The 18,708-nt window shown below is 35.3% G+C and overlaps 1 protein-coding gene across 2 annotated transcripts in view; it reads left to right on the top strand.

The window, feature by feature from the left end:
* LOC110465104 overlaps positions 1 to 17,747 on the top strand; it is a 40,263-nt gene extending 22,516 nt beyond the window's left edge. The window contains exons 10-27 of one of the 2 annotated variants that reach the window (XM_021520692.1): positions 134 to 166; positions 693 to 830; positions 1,440 to 1,548; positions 2,455 to 2,690; positions 2,989 to 3,222; positions 4,466 to 4,922; positions 5,477 to 5,652; positions 5,997 to 6,227; positions 6,453 to 6,623; positions 7,051 to 7,211; positions 7,770 to 8,484; positions 9,069 to 9,201; positions 9,614 to 9,861; positions 11,713 to 11,887; positions 12,656 to 13,912; positions 14,748 to 14,784; positions 16,309 to 16,406; positions 16,743 to 16,834. In XM_021520692.1, coding sequence (XP_021376367.1) covers positions 134 to 166; positions 693 to 830; positions 1,440 to 1,548; positions 2,455 to 2,690; positions 2,989 to 3,222; positions 4,466 to 4,922; positions 5,477 to 5,652; positions 5,997 to 6,227; positions 6,453 to 6,623; positions 7,051 to 7,211; positions 7,770 to 8,484; positions 9,069 to 9,201; positions 9,614 to 9,861; positions 11,713 to 11,887; positions 12,656 to 13,912; positions 14,748 to 14,784; positions 16,309 to 16,375 — 4,578 coding nt within the window. In that variant the 3' untranslated portion in view covers positions 16,376 to 16,406; positions 16,743 to 16,834. Of the gene's footprint in view, positions 1 to 133; positions 167 to 692; positions 831 to 1,439; positions 1,549 to 2,454; positions 2,691 to 2,988; positions 3,223 to 4,465; positions 4,923 to 5,476; positions 5,653 to 5,996; positions 6,228 to 6,452; positions 6,624 to 7,050; positions 7,212 to 7,769; positions 8,485 to 9,068; positions 9,202 to 9,613; positions 9,862 to 11,712; positions 11,888 to 12,655; positions 13,913 to 14,747; positions 14,785 to 16,308; positions 16,407 to 16,742 lie in introns of both variants that reach the window. The other variant, XM_021520691.1, reaches the window with a different exon arrangement.
* Positions 17,748 to 18,708: the final 961 nt, after the last annotated feature.

The raw sequence follows: 18,708 nt of genomic DNA on the forward strand, positions 1-18,708 counted from the left end.
CTTTGAAGAATATTCTTTAATTTTGTTTTAATACGTCATTTTTTATTATGGAGATTTAAGAGTATATCTAGTAAGCATATTTGTGTCTAGCCTAAGGACATTAAGTGCAATACTATGTATTTTCTTATTTTAGTTAGGAGGACAGGTAGGAGAATTGCTAAAAGAGGTAAGTTGCATTAATTTACTCAGTGAATATAATGAGGCAAAGAGGGGGGGGGGGGGGGGGGGGGGGGGGGGTATCAACTGTTAGTGAAAATAACTCATCGATATTTTTTTTTTTTATGATAGAAATTAGTAAATTTAGTGTCTAATCAATAAACCGTTGGCAATAATTAATTTTCACTCCTTAGCATCATACTACATGTATATACATGTACCTACTATATACAAGTGTGTTATAATGTGCAAACTTACAATAGCTAGAAATATTACTAGTCTAGGCTAAGTAAAATATTTTTCATAGAGTTATATGGTATATTCATTGAATATGTATTATTGCATTAGGTTCTACATTTTCCCATTGTTTGTCACTTAGTCTAAATACGTTCTAACGCCAAGTATGACACCTGTTTTTCATGTTGAATTATTGAAAGTAGTAAGCCTTACCTTTACATGTACTGTATGTCAATATACAACTGAGAGGATTTGCATCGGCTTTTGGCACTGTATCATTTTATTGTCATATTTTTCAGAAAAACCTTGAACTGATGTCTATGCTGGATGCAGCTGTACCAAACGGCACTGACCTTAGTATGAGCGCGACTGGCAATTTGCTAAATGGAGTGAACACTTTGCTTTCTAACCCTGATATAGTTACCGACAAAGCCATAGTAAGTCCTCTACCTCACGCACTTTGCAGATATTCGTATTATCAATTTTAACATAAAATAATGAAGGAAACATGTGTCATTCTATTGTCGTTGATTAAGAAATACATTACATTCTATGTACGCAATGAACAAAAGTATATAAAAAAAAAAAAAAAAAAACCCAGTTTATAATCATCAATTGTAATAACCAGTCTAGTCACGAATTTAGATATTCGACAATCTATACATATGAATATCCTAAAATTTATTACATTCTTATGTCATTATTTAAGAATAATGATGCAGTTAATATTCCTATATCAATTTTAAAGAAATGTGTACTTTTCGTTCGTTACGGGACAAAGGAAAACCTAAGTCGCATTTGAACCTGAACAAATCAAAGACTGGGAAAGTCCAATTTAAAAAAGTAGGGGTGACTGAGTTAAGCATACACATATACATGTATATGCTTTGTATATGCTTAATGTTATTTTGAGTCATTGATACACGTTGATGCATTAGATGTTCTAACACACCTCGAGAAAATCATAACTGTTCTTAAACACCTCACAGTATCCTCTGGTATTAGAATAAGTATGTAATTATTTGAGCTGATGTTATATGTTTTAGGGCTCTGCCATGAACATTGCTCACCAGCTCGCCGAGTCCCTGGAAAGCAAGATCAATCAGAAGCCGTTTCCTATGGAAGATATAGGAAGCATGACAGCTGTCAGTGAAAGTACGTCTGGTTTTACTGAATCACTACATGTAATTTGATGTTGAAAATTCCAGAATAATATTTTAATAGTTATTTACTGGGAGTAAAAACACATAAAAAACTTAAACTCGGGTGTATACATTGTGTAATATTCTGCCGTTGATAGTTGTTTTCATTTAGGATCTCTTTCCCAAGGCAGGCAAAAAACATTTGTGAAATTCACGGTGGATTTTTTTGTATAAACCGTAACATCCCGTTAATTTTGGTTTGTTTGGATATAACTGTAGCGCAGTTGGGTCCGACACCTCCGTTGGCCAAGTATAATATTTGGTTAAAAGACGGTATATAACGATCTGAGGTCCAGGTTTCGAGTCCAGGGCCCGTATTCATGAAACCGTACTCATGCCCAAGCATGGATTCTGTGCTCAAAGCAATTTTCTTATAACTCACTCAAAAAGTCAAATGTAAAGATTGAAAACAGTTTTCGGGCTTAAGTCTCTTCAATATTTTTTCTAAACCATTGACAAAATAAGAATTTTTTATTAATTTATAACGAAAACAAGAAATTCGGATTCATGAACGGTTTCATGAATACGGGCCCATGTCTGGCCGTTTTTACATCCTGAGCACTGTTGTTGATTATATTTTGCTAAAATAATCTTTATTAATTTTTCCTAAACGTGCCGCAAAGTAATAGTATTCATTACAGTTAAAGTCACGTCGGAAAAAAGTTTTTCAAAGCGTAATCATTGTTTTGGTAGTGCTACGGGGATCCTTAAAATATAAAAACGCTATTCTCACTGACATGAACTAACTTACCTCTGACCAAGCGGGCTCATCGTTTTGGCAGTGCTACTGGAATCCTTATTAAATAACTGTTAATTGTGTCTATTATACTGAATTCATATTACTGATATGGTATTACAGGTCTTTTGGACGTTGTGAGTTCCACTTCAAAAAGTATAACCCCGTCATCAGTCGAGGACACGAATGCTGAAATTACATTGGACTCTGTACGGAAAGACATGCAAGCCAAATGGTCTTATAATAACAGCCAAGATGCATTAACAGAGGAGGAACAGAAGGAACAGGACCGACTAGTTGAGGAAGAATATAACCGGAGGAAAGCTGCTCAGGAAGACACAAAGACGAAAGCTGCCACGGTAATGAACAATGTTGTAGCCATTGTCTATATATACCTACTTATCATTATTTCGATCGTTCGATGTTAGCCTACTCCTATGCTGTATCTTTCGCAGCCAAGGAGGACACAAAAACAAAAAATTTGTGAGTACATGTAATTTTAATGCGATTATTCTCTTTTGCTTAAGCTAAGAGGTGTTTACAAATTTGGCACCTTTTTCTTTCTTGGAATAATGTTTTTGGTGTATAAAATGTATCTCTTTCAACATCACATACTTTAGTATTTGCTTTAAATCATCATTTCGAATTCACTTGCAGGCCGAGACAGGAATACCAGAACTTTTTGACATCATCGAGAGAGTACAGGCGCTATTGGCGGCAATGATACAGCCAGGAGAACCCGCTGTCGTGATCAAACGAGATAACTGTGTGATTACAACAGAGAAGTCGAGACTCCAAGACCTAATGAATAGTACAAGTCTCAACAAGACAGATTTCGGGATAGATTTTGGAAACTCATCATTGGACGGATTCACCGCAGTGCAGTTAGATGTAAGTTATCCAGAATGCAGTAAAACCACTAAGTTAAGAGTCTTCACATTTTGCGATTGAGAACGAAATATCATTTTCCACGATTCTTAAATTTTATTATTGTTTTAATTTTGATAGAAATTATTCCCATTAGTGACATAAATTTGTAAATGAATCTCCTTGAAATTTAATGCAAATATATTTCTCGTGGAAAAGAAAAGATAATTATAGTAATAAAACTTAATACAAACTTCAACTGCCACAGGTCTCTGAGCCGACGTCGTGTTTTCCTACATGCTAGTCGTAGAGAGGCGGTTTATCTCTTCTTTTTTTTTATAGATAAAGATATATAGAATACAGATGTATAGATTTCAGAATTATTCCCAACGCATGAATTTATACGCTGCGATCTGTTTAAAGAGTCGCAACGCGATCATTTCCATACGCACACAAATACCCCTTTTACCGTATTTCATATAATAACCCTCTCAATATATAACCTGTACATCATTATCTTGAAAGATTATTTCATCGATAAATAGACGCACTAATACAAGGTAGACTGTACACATACGTAACTCTTCTTATTACACGATCCGCTTCGCAGAAAATGTAAGAGATACTAACACTCCATTATGATAGGTAGCAGTATACAGTAGAAATGGCCCGACTCTGATAAACAAGGCACATGTCGAGGAAATGTAAACACAGCGGATTTACCCTACGCAACACATGTATATATATTTGTAAACTGCATTACATTTACAATACATATAAAGTACTGAGAAGTGTATAAACCTCTTTTTTCTATGTATGTCACTTGTGTGAAAACCATGGTTACCACATCAAAATTTACCAAAAAATGCCCAAAATTGCTATTTTTGACCCAAAATTTGACCCCCGCAACTAGTAATTCTTTTCCTACGCTCTATCTGAAATTAAAGATTACCTACCTGGTTGCAGAATTATCTGGGTCCCAGTAAAGTTTTAAAAATTCATTTTTTGCAATTTTGCGTCGTGTGCTGTTGTCAAACTTTTTTCGAACCAAAAAATGTTTCTTTCTTTTTTACAAATGTGAAGCTCACATAGCCCACTTTATCATGCTTATACCAATTTTAGTACAGTTTTATTTTTATATTTTTTTTATATATAATTATACAGGGGTTAGCCATTTAACAAAAATATCACCCATGGCCACAACCCTTTACTGTATACTGCTACCATAGTGCTATTTATGCTTGCATGTGTCCATTTCTCATGACAGACATCGACATTTGACAAGGTCGTTCATTTCTTCGGCGACAACGCTGGAGGTATAACATCCGGAGAATACACTGTTTCTTTGAAAGACGAAAACGGAACTGCAATGGCGATGAACACAACGCTGAACATCAAGAACAAAGGAGCGGGCGTGCCGTTCTCCAACCACATGCCTACGATGAGTGAGGACGGTTTGACGCACATAAGGTTCGACCTAAGATACCGGGACGATGCAGCACTAATCTATATTCTGCCTAAGGATTTCCTTTTTGCAGATTTAAATTCATTCAACCTGTACAACGTCTACGTGCGGTGCATCGACTTTGCACGTGTGGACGTCTACGACTACAAGCATGTTATGAATGTACGAGATTGGGAAGAAGATTACGGGTTTAAAATCTTCGTTCCACAAGACATCTGTGCAGCGGGTAAAACCTACGTTGGTCTGGAGCCACAAGAAGGTAATGATATGTTATCACTTACATACCTTTACCACATAATAAACTGTGTTATCCAGTGAATATACTTTTGCGTATCAACCCATGTTATATGATCTATCAGCTCTGTGATTGGTTGTAAGTTTCAATTGTTTCAATTGTGAGGTCACACCTAGGACAAGTACATGACGTCACATACTGACCAACTGGAGTCAAAATGGCGGCTTTTTACTGAATGATCCAATTTCCGTTTTGAATTAAAATTAAAATTATTGCAGGTTGTTAGCCATTGTTAAAATACCAATTGTAATATTAAAAGTTATTATTATTAAAACAATGATATGACGTTACAAACTCTCTTTGAAATAGGAAAATGCTGAAGAGTTGTAATTTTATATTTAAAAAGGCATTTCTTTATGAACTGAAGATGTTTTTTTCATTAGAATATTATTAAATCTCCTTCATATGATAAAAAGTTTCATAAAAAAACATATACTAATTGAACTCTTATCAAACTCTCTAATCATTGTTTGTATATATACACATCTATCTATCTATTTACGTTTCGGTTTTTACAGAATTCATGTTACCGCCTATATCGTCCAGAATGAGGAGGAAGCGTGCAGCCGCCACAGTAACAACTACAGAAGCACCATTCCAGATGAGCACAGCCAATTTTAGCACCATTATCATGACTACAGGTTGTCGTAGCTGGGATCAAGCCAATAATGAGTGGACGTCCCAGGGTTGTACTGTACGTGCATTCCAACAAACAAGATACCATAAACTACTACTAATTTCAAATAATTCAGTAATAACTGTACACCGGGATGTTTTCGCCGTGACATACATGTACTTACGCCCTTCGCCAGAATAATTCATATTCGCACCGTGTAAATTTCGTCCCTTTAGATTACTATACATACTGTGTTGTTTACTAATGTTCGCTGTAATGATTAATTCGCCCTCATCACGGTAGGCAAAAAAGGCGAAAATTAAACTGCAGCGAAAAAGTAACGGGAAAACAGTATCTAAAAAGATGGCTATTTTAATTGTACCACAGGGAAGTCCAATTTATTTTTGCAAGACCTTTTACAGGTGTTACCTTTTTCAACTTTGAATGAAACCGTCTGTCGATGTCCAGAGGCTCCAGGAAATACTTTTTCCACGACCTTTTACGTCCCTCCAAACACCATCGACTTCAACACAGTGTGGTCCAAGTTCGACCCAGCCAATGCCTCGGTGTATGGTACAGTCATAGGTCTACTGGTAGTATACGTCATAGCCTGTGTGCTGGCCAATCGAGAGGACAGAAAGGACTACATGAGGGTAGGTTATTTTTAATGATTATTTTTATTTTTATTTACATTTTTGCAGTCAGGATGTCAGCCTTGTTAACCTATGGGTAAAAGGATAAGTCACACGGAAGGTTTTTTTCCGCCTTTTATGTTTTTGTGTTATTTTTTTGTGATAAACCTTAACTGACTTCTTTTATTATTATATACAATGTACAACCAACTTGATTTTGAAGTCTTGTGTTTGCATTTGTTTCAGTGGGCAACTCATTTCCTGTGCGATAGTGACAGCGAGGACAGATATTTCTACCTTATCACTGTCCACACAGGGCTAAGGGGTGGTGCGGGCACAAAGTCTTTGGTCAACTTCGTTCTGGCAGGAGAGGAGATGGACACAGGAGTCAGACTCCTGAGTGATGGCGATAAACAGGTATTCAGAGTCTTTCTCTTGCAAGAAAGGAAAGTATATAAAGATACTGGTTACAGTGACAATGCATAATTTAAGTCCACTCGTCGAGTTTCGATTTTCATCTGTCCGACATGTTTCATACACCTTTACAGTTAATGGATCGTTTATTGTGGTGATTAGTAAATGTGTTTGTTTACCGGAACAAACTAAATGGACATTAGAATAGACGTGCTTTCACCTCTTGTCTCCTCTTTTTTTCTCATGCGTCCAGGGTAAACAGGCGATTCTTTTGTGTATCAAGTTCTGATGTAAAAACAAACATCTTAAACAGGATGTTTGGACGCTTATTGATATTTCAGCATGTCTTTATTGATTACAAAAAGATTATTTTTCTTGTATCAATTTCAATCTTCGCAGTTCTCAGTTAAACGATTTTGTTATCTTTAAGGGTTTTGAAACAAGCAGCGTACGAAAGTTTTTCATGGGGACCCCAGAGCCACTTGGCGACCTGACTTACCTCCGGATTTGGCACGACAGTTCAGGCCGAGGCGATAATAAGTCCTGGTACCTGCACAAGATCACAGTTGACGACCCCCAGATAGGTCAAAGGTTGGTGTTGGTAACTGTAGCAGGGCAAGCAACATCACTTGATAAACTTTGCATTTCAACAAAAAAAAAATCGGTAAAGATAATGATCAAATTATTCGATGTGCACAAGAAAATATATATTTTTCGGAAACACCTAGCTACGCTTCTAGTTTTCGTTTTTGTTTTGATGTGTTTTAAACATCAACATTTTACTGGGATTGACTAATTTATTTTCATTGAGTTGCACAATCGGAACTATCTGCATAACGTCTTTCCTCTCTTAAGAGCCTAGGAGGGCAATACGCCTCTGAATATATGAAAATCGTCCCTATTTAATCTTTTTCGTATATATATTTTTTCTACCCTGCTTTCGCGAATGAAGAGGGACTGGGAATATGACACATCCCATCAATTGTCAAAACGTCTAAGGTTATTGCAATCAAATAACTGAACGGTTTTAATATTGGGTTATTTCAACAATCTAAACATGAATCTAAAAGGAAAATGGAAAATAATTATTCTTAGCAAAATTAAGGTATTACATTATTATATCAATGACATGTTCTTATATTTCTAAAGGTACGTATTCCTTTGTGATAAATGGTTGGCTGCAGAACGAGACGATGGAATGGTTGAGCGACTACTACCAGTCTGTGGCAGGGATAACCTGCTCACCTTCGATAAACTCTTCTCTCAGCATGCTCGCTTCAACCTTACGGAAAATCACCTGTGGCTTTCAATGATCATGAGGCCGGAGCAGAGTAGCTTTAGTCGAGTACAGCGTCTGTCCTGTGTACTCGCTCTACTTTTCCTAACGATGATCGCAAATGCCATGTTCTTTCGATCGGAGGATGACGTTAGTCCGAATGCTGTTTCCATCGGATTCATTCGATTTTCACTCACCACTGTGTACGTTTCCTTTATTGGTATCCTTATAACGACTCCCCCGATTCTGCTGGTCACCTATATCTACAAAAAGGCAAAGCCATCCTATCCAAAGAACAAGAAATTGTCTAACAAGAAAGAAAAGGAGATTCGCAACATATTCCAAGCAAAGACCATTATGAACCAGAATGAACACTTTTCGGATTCGCAATTTTACTCTGTTGATCATTTGCCTCTTCCAGCCTGGTCTCGATATATCGCTACGACTATTGTCATTTTGGCTGTCGTCACCTCTGCTTTCTTCCTCATTCTCTACAGTATGGAGTGGGGAAAGGATAAATCAGAGGAGTGGCTGTCAACGTTTGTCTTCTCTTTCTTTGAATCCTTACTTGTCGTGGATCCTTTCAAAGTAAGTGTTTATTTACACACACTGGACTACTTCGTAATTTTTTATTATGTATATTTTAGAAATTATGTGATATTGAATTATGATTTTCTTTAGGAATTAGCATTACGATATTTTAACATTAATTATGGCCCTTTGCATTTTTAGCTGGTAGATAGTGTTAAGCATATATATGTGTTCCATTGCATCCCATTCTGCCCCGTACCAATTTAGTGACAATGCTTAATTTTGAAGAAGACTGAGTCAATCCTTACACACAAATAAAAAAAGATCATACATTAAACGAGTTGGCATTCAGGGTGGAAAGGTAAGACATTGCTTATCATTAAAACGCTGGGATAAAAACTGGCAGCAAATTAAGTGTCATCACTCTACCACTTTCTCTTCTTAAAATTGTACTATTTAATTTCATTAAAATTAGAAAATTGTCAAATAATGACTCTAACTGGCATGGGAACAGAGGCAATCATATCGTACAATTTCTGGTTATATCTATATGTCTGACTTAAGCTATAGTGTAAGACATTATAAGGGGAAGTGACGATTAAAGAATGTTTCTGACGGCATATTAACCTTGGTCCAATCAGGTGATTATGATCGCCGTGCTCTTCGCACTACTGTTCAAGAAGCCAGTTGATGCAGGAGGGCCACAGCTTAAGATGGATAAACTGAGACACGCCGCAAAAGCCTTCAATGCTGGTTCATCCAGAACATATCTGTGTAGGTAAAAAGTTTAGGTTATGAAGCATTGGTAGAGCAATAGACGCAAAGTATGAATGAGACGATGACACATAGCTCAACATTTACAAATGATTTTATCTAAGTAGAGAAAAGGACGAGGAAAACGAACAAATCCATACGACAATGCAAGACACTGTATGCAATTCTTCTTACGTGAACTCCATTTGCACTGATCTCATTGCAGAAGGGCACATATGATATAATAGATGCATATGGCGAAAATAAGGTTCAACTATGAAATCGGATATATAAAGAAGGCCATATATATATGCCTATTACCTACAAAGGTGACTTATTATGATATCCATTCTTTTTCCTGTGATAAATGCAAAACAACACTTTTGTAGATATTTCAGGTTGTAGTTCTCTGAGTTTGATGTCTATTTAATAGCTTTCCGAATGGATGTATTATCAAGTAACAGTCCTCCCTCGACAGAAATGCTGGAAAAAACAAGGACTCAACGTTTGAATGAAATGAAAGCAAGAGAGGTGTTCATGGAACTTGTTCTCTACGGTATATTTGCTTTCGTCATATACAGCATAAGCTTCGTGAACCGTGACCAAAGATCCTACAACTTAAAGTCAAACATCTATGAATCTCTTGTTGCTCCCTCCAAAACTCACTTGGGCTTCAGTAAGGTTTGTACATATGTAATAGATACGTTTCCTTTAATCATTTCAGTATGTCTTGTACGGGAATGTATTTCTGAAGAGAACATTGATACGAATGAACGACATTAATCTTTTAGGGACATTTTTATTGAAATAAATATGCAGCTTACTCTCGTTGTGAATTGTTAAAAAGGTAACCTAAAGTTCACTTTTAAATAAAATTACACCGAAATCGAAAGTACCGTTCGCTATTTATATTTGCTATGCATTATTTAAACATATAAACTAGACAAGCAAATTAAATAATTAAGATTTTATATCTCAAATGCACAAAAAATATCATCATCGGTTTCGGTGCTTTTTATGTTACAGCGCGGTTATTTTATCAGGCATTAGACCCGACACAGGGATATTATAAGACGTTAAAGAAAAATAATATACCATTCAAGAAAATCTATACTAAAACACGTTAAAACATATAATAGATTCTTATATTAATAAATTAATAAAATCAATTTGAAATTTAAAAGATTGATTAATAAAAAAAATCAGCAAATCAATGAAAAGTTGTCTTTCTTTGAACACTGGACCACAGTCGCCGCGCTGAAGCCGATGCCGGTTATTCCTGGCAGAATCATGATTGTTTGTATTTTATTAAGAAATACATATATCAGTTGCTAGATTTTTTATTTCCATAAGTAGATGTTGATCAAGGTCATTGGTGAGCTCAAAACCTTTGAATTATCTCCCCTCAACAATATGCACACTTGCAAAAGCTAAAATTAGAATGCCTTACACAGTATGCATGTGATGCCTGCTTAAATATTCCCGTACCACTGCCAAAATAACGGTGCCTATGCATTTTAGATTCTATCCCGGGATGACTAAAGTTTTGATAAATCGTTACTGGAAAAGAAACTTCTGTTTTTCTATCTTTAATGAGATATTTTTCAAAAAAAGTTGCAATTCGTTTTGAAAGTAATTCTCATTACAGAAAGAATAACAAAAAGGAATCTTCAAGCCTGTCCAAAATGTAAGAATTCCATAAGTCCGACAAGGACTCTAAACCTGGGAACTAATTGAGCTACCTTGTCAAAAGTAGTAACATTACTCAGTAGCGCTATATTTATATTAAAAGAGATGGGGGAAGGGTAGCTGTACATGCATATACGAAAAATAACGGTGGCAAGCAAAGGTACAGGGATCCGTAATTGTTTCAAATTATCGCCTTTTCGAGTTTACAGAAGAGACCACGTGATTATTATTAATAGATAACTCTGGTTTTCAAAGCCTGTGGGTATTTTGAAAATAAACTGCATTAAACAGCGTTTATTCTTAATTCTTGTGTTGTGTGAACAGAATATTTTAGAGGTTAATGCCTTGTACTGTCAATCACGTTTTATACTTTGTTATACATATTATTTCAACTTATATTATTACATATTAGATGACATCCACTTACACTTTTCCTTCGTCCACATTGGCTGGATCTTAATAACGTGGAGGTCGGTAGTTTGTGATATTGACTCGGAATAACTATTTTTAGAAACAGCCGGTCAATATTTACTTTATAACGTCGTTCTAGTAGTTTAATGATTTAAATTTTATTTAACATTTATTCTAACATTTAGGGACTTTTATTTCGGTTAATATGTGATTATATGGACATGAAACATTGACTTCGACTTCGTCTCGGTCAATATCTCTTTCTCGATTCGTATAACAACATATTCAACTCGACAAAAATCCATAATATATATAAATTAGATACTTAAACATTTTCAAAGATTTTTTTCTCTTTTTGGAAGAAACTGTCCAAAATGAGCGTGCGTAATTTAAGTGTAAGCATATGCGTTACGAGTATTTTGTTTTTGTCAGGTGGAAGATGCGATTGATTTCGTAGACTGGATGAACGGTACATTCTTCACGAGATACTTCCCAGAGGAGGAATATAACGGAGACCCCCTAGATGTGCGGGACAAAATGTACTTTTGGGATATAGCCAATGTTCGTATAGGTCCACCAAGGCTTCGACAAGTCAGAATGAAAAGAGGTAAGCATTATAAAAAACAGAAACAATTACATTTAAGTTCAAACTGTACATAAAAAACGCTCGAGAGAGGAAGCAATCCGCTTTGCAGGATCTTAGCGCCTCTTCAAAGAACTGTAACTATTGTATGCGCATAATTATAGCTTCGATAAATCATTTCTGAAAATAAAACCATATCTTACTGAACTTACATACGTATATATATATTTATCAAACCGTAAAAAGTGTACTGAGGAAAGAGCACGATTCCAACACTGGACCTCCGATCATTTAGTTCTGTCAGTAAAGTAAAATTAGAAACAATTTTGGCTAAGTCATAGCCATAATGAAGTGGAAGTAACTGTCATCCGAAATATCTTAATGGAATTTTGGAAAAAAATATTGCCTGCAGGGATTTTAAGGATGGTAGTTATGCAGTTTATTTCAGTTGGTATTTATAAATATGATCACTGTACGACAGATTTTATTATGAGGTCTTTCACGACGGAGGAAAGCATAAAGGAAGAATAATAATTATGTTAGTGGTAGATTCGAAAAAAATCTGTCTCTGATATTGGGTTGATTGTATTCTGAAAAGAGCAAAGGAAAAAACACAAACACAAACCAAAACAAAACATTAATCATATAAATAAATAAACTAAAGCAAACAAACACAAACGAAGCAGATTTCTGCGCGTTTCTTGTGTGCATGTTCCATTTGTCGTATGTAATCACTTTATGAAATAAGGCTGAATTGTCAATGTTACACTTGATGTGATTTTGTTTATTTAGGCGCCTGTCCGTATGACAAAGTGACCCCTGGACGAGAATGCATCCCAGGTTATGAAGTGACAACTGAGGAGGACAACGACTACTGTGTTGGGTGGTCCACAGACCCTGCCGGAAGTGGTTGTACCAATTCCAAGTTGTTTACTCAGAACGCCTGGACATATAAGCATTCCGAGGATATTTGGGGAGTGGCTATAGCTGGGAATTTCGAGGTTTATGGCGGAGGCGGCTATATTCTCAAATTTGAAAATGGACTGGCTACTTCGAGGCTTATTCTGGAAGAGTTAAAGACAATGAAATGGATCAATCGTGAGACCAGGGCCGTGTTCCTTGAATTCACCTTATATAACGCAAATACAAATCTCTTTACCTATGTTATATTCTTGGCTGAGTTTACGGAGCTCGGTGGTCTCGTTACGTGGAGCAACATTTACTGTTTCCGTGCCTATCAGCACACAGGTGCCCTCGGTACGTTTGCAATGCTGTGCTATTTCATCTACATGATTGTGATGATTTACGGGACGGTGAAACTGATACTCAAGTTCCGGAAAGCAGGTTGTTGTCAATTTGTTCAAGACGTTTGGAACGTCATTGATACTTGCTGTGCTTTACTCAGTTTTGTTGCGGTAGTGATGTGGGGTTTGAGGTATTCATATTCACAGCAGTCCCTTGCTGTCTACTACGATGATAAACGAGCTTTCATAAACTTTCAGCATGTCGTTATCTGGGACATCGTTTTTAACGTCATCACAGGCATACTGGTTTTCATAGCAACGATTCGGATACTGCGTATTCTCGGCTACAACAAGCGGATGACTCAATTGGCGGCTGTAATCTCCAACGCTGCAGCGGACCTCTCTGGGTTTGTTGTCGTTTTCGGTATAGTTTTCTTTGCCTACGTATCATTCGGATATCTCCTGTTTGGCATTTACATCTACGAATATAGAAATCTGTTCACGTCGCTTGGAAGTTTGGCAAATGCCCTGATTGGAAAGAACAGTCTGGACTCCATGATTAGGGCTGTACCGAATTGGTCCCAGATGTACTATTTCACGTACGTCTTTTTCGTCATCCTTACGCTGATGACAATGTTCGCCGTCATTCTCAATCAGAGTATATCGGAGGTGCGTGCAGACCTGATGAAGGTTCCACAGACGTACGGGATTATGGATATCCTTGGAAACTCAGTAAAAGACATACTTGGCGTGGCCTTCAAGTTCAAATCTAAGGGAGAGCCAGAGAAAGAGAATTCAGCGAGGAGTAAGTATTCGTAAACATTCGTTGGCATTGATAAGATAGCTGCTTTACTTACATTGTATAATGGCTTCGAAAATAATTGAGTTCTATGTTCTGCCTAAGTAGTGCTACACATTTTGTGTTATCAGCGGAAATCACACATATTAATGAATGCATGAGCGTGTTGTTAAAAGCATGAAAGACTTTTTCATAGTTTTGTTATCCTGAACGAAGTATAAAACGTTTACTTGTAAGTAGGTATAAACTGAAAACAGAAAATGATGTTTAAGCAAAATAACTGATGAACTAGTTATTTAAATGAATCTTTTTTCTGTTTTATCATCAGCTTTCTTGTGAGCTATACTGCTTCACTTGGAATATAACACTTGTCCATTCTTAAACCATTATACCTGTTGCATATGCATATGAACTGCATTTTGACTTTGCTAGCTCCTATATTCAATGGGGCGAATAGTTTACGTTTCTAGTTACGGGATACTCACATCGAAATTAATCTATGTCAAATTAAATTCCATGCTTGTAACATAACACTAAAACGCCTGGATATTATTTTAAGCGCTTCATTAAATTATTTAGCATTGGCAGCTAGGCTTGTTGTCAGTAGTTTTTATTGAATTATATATTTGTTTTGTTTGATGTACACTGATAAGATATATGACAGGATTATTAAACACCGTTTTTGTTTTCATATATCATGGAAGCTTTGCAGTGAACATGTTGTTGCATGACAAAGCGAACAATTATATATACCACACTTTGTTTTGATAGAATCATCCGTACAGTCATTCATTGATGTATGCATTAGATTTTATTATATATCAATATCTATATAATGCAGACAAAAAGACTCCAGAGGGGGAGACAAAAAAACCAAGGTGAAAACCGGAAGTGTAACTCGTGAACAAGAGTTTCACTACTTTGCACGAAACGATGTTTTTGATTTTAGAATTATTGTTGGCTGTTAATATCTTTATATATCTTGAGTTTTATTTGTCTAGCTTATATGCGTCAAAAACGTCGTTTACCTGCATGGGTATTTTGCATGATTTCAATGTGAATAACATCCTTACAATTTCTAGATATTAAAGCCTGTATCGACCTTCATATCTAGTTCAAATCTTAACGAAAATAATACTGGTCTTATTTGAAATGGCAGATAATCAGCTGCTGTCAAAAAGCATTCGCATTTTGCATGAATATTTTTTTCCCAAAAAATATATATCGCATCAGATATTTGTTTTCAGTCTATAATACTTGAGTGCATGTATATTGCGATTTCAAATTATTTACATTTACATACATGTATTTCAGTTTGAGTTTAACTTCAAAAATTTGCACAAAACATAATACTGCATGAATCAATCATGAAGCGCCTGCGATCGGTCACCCTTGTATTGAAAAGCATAATAACTACATGCTAATAAAACAGAAAAAAATCATATACATGCAATGAGTCATATTTTCTTATGGAAGCACATTTAGGCATGCCGCATGTCAATATGACTAGGAAACAATGCATGCAATAGGTCACAATTTCTTGGATAAAAACATGAATAGTGCATGTCAATATGGCAGGAAATTCCATGTTTACAATGCCATGGTTTCTGTGATAAAACATTAAAAAATGCATGGCAAATTGGATTGAAAACAATGCATGCAAGAGATCACAATTTCTTTGATAAAACATGAATATTGTATGCCAATTTTTTGTAAGGAATTCAATTCACGCAAAGGGTAATAGTTTGATGAAACATAACAACTGCATGTCGAAAAAGGCTTTGAACAATGCATGCAAGAGGTCACATTCATAACACATATTATTAATAATAATCCATTATGCTTCGCATGACTGACTGAGTTGATTTTTCTATCTTTTCATAAGTGTGGGATAAAACATTTTTTAGGGGTAATTAGCTTGAGTATTCTATAAAGAAATGTTTCGATTTGATATAAAGATTTATGATAAAAAATTACAGTATATTTTTTCGCGTTTCCTTAATTTTCGTGGTTTGCAAAATTAGTCAATTTTGCGGGATATATTTGTCGCAGATAAGGGGGTCTCGTGGCCATGGCAAATATTTCTAAGATAAGAATGGCTTAATTTGCGATTAATTTAGCTAAATTCGAATGCTGAAACATTGTCACAACAAAAATTGCGAAAATTAGAACCCCGCAGAAATAACCACATTTATAGTAATATTCATAAACNGGGGGGGGAGGGGGAGAGATTCAGAAATACAATAAAAAAATAATGAGTGTATGATGATAGGATACGTGTACCCTATAATCTTAATCAATCAGTTTCATCCTATTTTTCTGTATTTGAGAATATGTTAACTTTTTTTGCACGTTTATTTTTTCCGCGAGACCTAATTGCTTCTACAAATTCCTCCCCGCAGAATACATGCCTGCTGTAGGGAAAAGGCCACCGGAGATCGATGCCCCCAACATTCTACGACTAGTTAGGGAAACATTTGGGGAAACATGGGATACAGACGTAAGTATTACGACAATAGACGTTGCACTTGGCAGTCTAAAGCAGTATAGCAATAAAGGTTTGAATTTTATTTAAAAAACGCAGAAACTATTCAGATTTGTTCTATAAATCAATGGATGGACTTTGTAAGATGATAAAAATATGTTGAAAAGACTTCATGATCAAAAATACATAGATTTACTCTAAAATATCGTATTGCCATTCTCGTGTCGCTTTTAGGACGTAAATAGATAATTTAATGATTATACACAATTCAATCAATATGGAAACATAATATGCAAACAAAATGTGTACTGATTTTTTTCTACGGGTTGTCTCCCTTTGTTCATGTTTTAGGAGCAGCCACCAGACGAGGAGGAATTGATGAGAAGGAAGAAAGCGGAAGAACAACTTCTTATTCTTGATTCATTCCTTCACCCAAAGCCCGGGGCTAAGGGAGGCATGGGTGGAAAATTGGATCTACATCGACCGGGGACCCCGGGTGACGTCCGTTTGACAGTGGAGACGCCCGATCTCGACCAGGACCAGCTCTACTCCTCCTACTTGTAAAGTGTTCCCACGTAAAACAGTTTATAAAGTGTTCCCGTAGCGTTGTTATAGCAGCAAACACCTTGACATAGAAGACTGTGATACATTTAGTTGGCTTTAAATGGTATTGTTTGTTAAATTGATTTATACATATTTATTTGTTAGATCATTTTTTTGTCTTTTTTTGTGTGTGACGCACAGTTCAATACTGGTAAGATGTAAGATAACGTTTTTGCTATTTTAAAATGAGTGAATAAATTAGAAACTGAAAAGAAGATCGGAAAAATATTGAGTTCGCAATATTAACCATCCATATGTATTAAATTCAATATTACCACGGGAGTTTGGTAAAGAGAGATGTAAACATGTATCTTAAATACATATTCTTTTATGTTTAGTTATGTTTTCCTGTAAAATTAAAATGTATGTCTGGTTTTTTTTATAATTTTCTATAGTATATCGAATAGATTGGATTAAATGATAATATGAGGGGCCTTAAAATAACTGCTGTGTGATCATCGCCGATGCTCAAATCTATCTTGAAATTCCAATGCATTTTTTTAAATGGATATACTATCAATGCTGTTTTATTTATTGTTACATAATTGAAGTTTAACTACCGTAAAGTCCGTCCCCTTGGCCTGCAGGCATTCAATATCAATTACCTATTCAGAAAATATATTTGAATAATGCTCTTTTTAAAAAATGCTTTTATAATTTCTTTAATTATGATACACTTTAATAACTTTGTATATGTAAATTATTTTGTTAAATATGTTTCGATATTTCACCTGAAATTTAAATAAAATTGTTTGTGTTAAAATCTTGCGTTTTTTATATCAATTTCTTTGTTGATTCATCTAAGTCCTTACTTTTTCGTAAAGCATCGATGTCAAATTTTATCTTTAAATAAGACATCGATTCCATTGTTTATAAATAAACCATATATTCCGCACTAATCGTCCCAATTTTTCGGGTTATTTTTACTATAATTGATCCAGTTTACAAATAAGGCGCTTGCTTAAAATGTTCACTTTACTCACTGTATTTCTACGAAATGTCGTAGGTTTATTTCATTTGAGTTTGTTAATAGTTTATTGATGCATTTATAAGGGCTCGTTGTATGAATAATCAAAATATAAGAATCAGGATTTCGTAAAATTGGAAGATAAACTGAAATTTATATATTTGCATTAAAATCCTATCACTTAACTACAGTTTTGACAAAATATATCACTTATATTATTTTAAAACATGACAAAAAGTATTTTATGAAAAAAATTACATTAATTGTCCGGAATCAATGACAGATCATTCAAACTATTTGCGTTTTATATGAAATGTGGATGTTCTATAAATGAGCAAGCTGAAGCCGATATACCAGAAGAAAACTCAATAAATATCTACGCAATCCCCTAAAAAACTAATCTTGCGATCAGTTGAAATTTGAATGCTGACGTGTGTACTAAAAATAACGTAAAATACGTGCAAACTAGATGCGATAACGGAGTAAGTTTTTTCTGCAATACAAGTAGTCCCTGCTTTTTCTAAGTGCATTTTTGGAAATTATGTAGTCCAGCAACTGTCTTATTTTCGTTGAAAAATTAAGAAGCTAAGGTTTGTTCCTGATTTATCAAAGTTGCACTGAGACAGCATAGATGAGAATATAGAAGCTAGACTGAACTCTGTCAGGAACATTTTGAAGGTAGTTTCTTCGTCACCTTTTCTATCAAGAAAAGTCTTGGTTCTCCGTAAGCAGGGAAAAATAGATTGT

The sequence above is a fragment of the Mizuhopecten yessoensis genome, unplaced genomic scaffold, assembly GCF_002113885.1.
Source record: "Mizuhopecten yessoensis strain PY_sf001 unplaced genomic scaffold, ASM211388v2 scaffold11055, whole genome shotgun sequence".
Taxonomy (NCBI): Eukaryota; Metazoa; Mollusca; class Bivalvia; order Pectinida; family Pectinidae; genus Mizuhopecten; species Mizuhopecten yessoensis.